We start from the raw sequence: 782 nt of genomic DNA on the forward strand, positions 1-782 counted from the left end.
GCTCCATGCCAGGCCCCTGCCACTTGCTCTCTAGGCACACTGGGGCTCTTTCTCCACCCGAGGGATCACCACTGTGGGACACGCCATGTGTTGCCCTTGGCCCCCACTTCCCTTTCATTCCTCCCCCTTACCATCCACCTCTTCCACCTTTCTCTCTCTGCAGCTGCACATCACCAGCCAGACATCTGCCAGGGAGGTGGTGAAGCTGGTGGTGCTTGAGATGAACGACGTCTCCCGTGGTGTGCTGGGTGGCTCGGCCACCTTCTGCTATGGTGAGGAGCAGCTGGAGCACTTCGGACTGGTGTTCGCCTCCGACGAGAGCGAGCAGTGGCTTCCCGATGATTTCTTGCCTCTGTCCCTCCAAACTACCCGGCCTGAGGGGCGGTTCTATGTCCGGATCAAGGAGACGTCCCCTCTGGTGCTCCAGTACGGGCCAGCGACCACCGTATGAGAGGAGGAGAGCCGGCTGGGTGGCGCAGGGACCTCGGCTTCCAGAGAGCAGACAGCTCGTCTCTGATGCTTCCTTCTTCCACAGACACCCTCTCATCAGGCGTCCGCGGGGTGGAATGGGATCATACTGGGATGTGTGTTATTTGTTTGTGTTACTTTTTTTTATTTTATTTTTTTTTAACCAAAGAGACATCAAGACTCAGTTTTTCTGACTGCAGAAGAGGAGGGTGGAGTGTGGAGACCTCAGAGTTGGGAGGAATCTCTGCAGGAATGGAATTTTTGAAAATAAACATTTTTAAGGGGAAAGGGGGGGGAGTGAGAAAGAGAGAGAG

The 782-nt window shown here is 55.2% G+C and overlaps 1 protein-coding gene across 1 annotated transcript in view; it reads left to right on the top strand.

Moving 5' to 3' along the window:
- LOC104501602 (ankyrin repeat and fibronectin type-III domain-containing protein 1-like) overlaps nucleotides 1–451 on the top strand; it is a gene marked incomplete at its 5' end in the record, with an annotated part of 10616 nt that extends 10165 nt beyond the window's left edge. Inside the window, one exon of the mRNA XM_010145440.1 lies at nucleotides 164–451. Within this exon, the coding sequence (XP_010143742.1) occupies nucleotides 164–451 (288 nt within the window). The remainder of the gene's footprint in view (nucleotides 1–163) is intronic.
- Nucleotides 452–782: the final 331 nt, after the last annotated feature.

This window comes from Buceros rhinoceros, unplaced genomic scaffold (assembly GCF_000710305.1).
Source record: "Buceros rhinoceros silvestris isolate BGI_N320 unplaced genomic scaffold, ASM71030v1 scaffold16611, whole genome shotgun sequence".
NCBI classification, from domain to species: Eukaryota; Metazoa; Chordata; class Aves; order Bucerotiformes; family Bucerotidae; genus Buceros; species Buceros rhinoceros.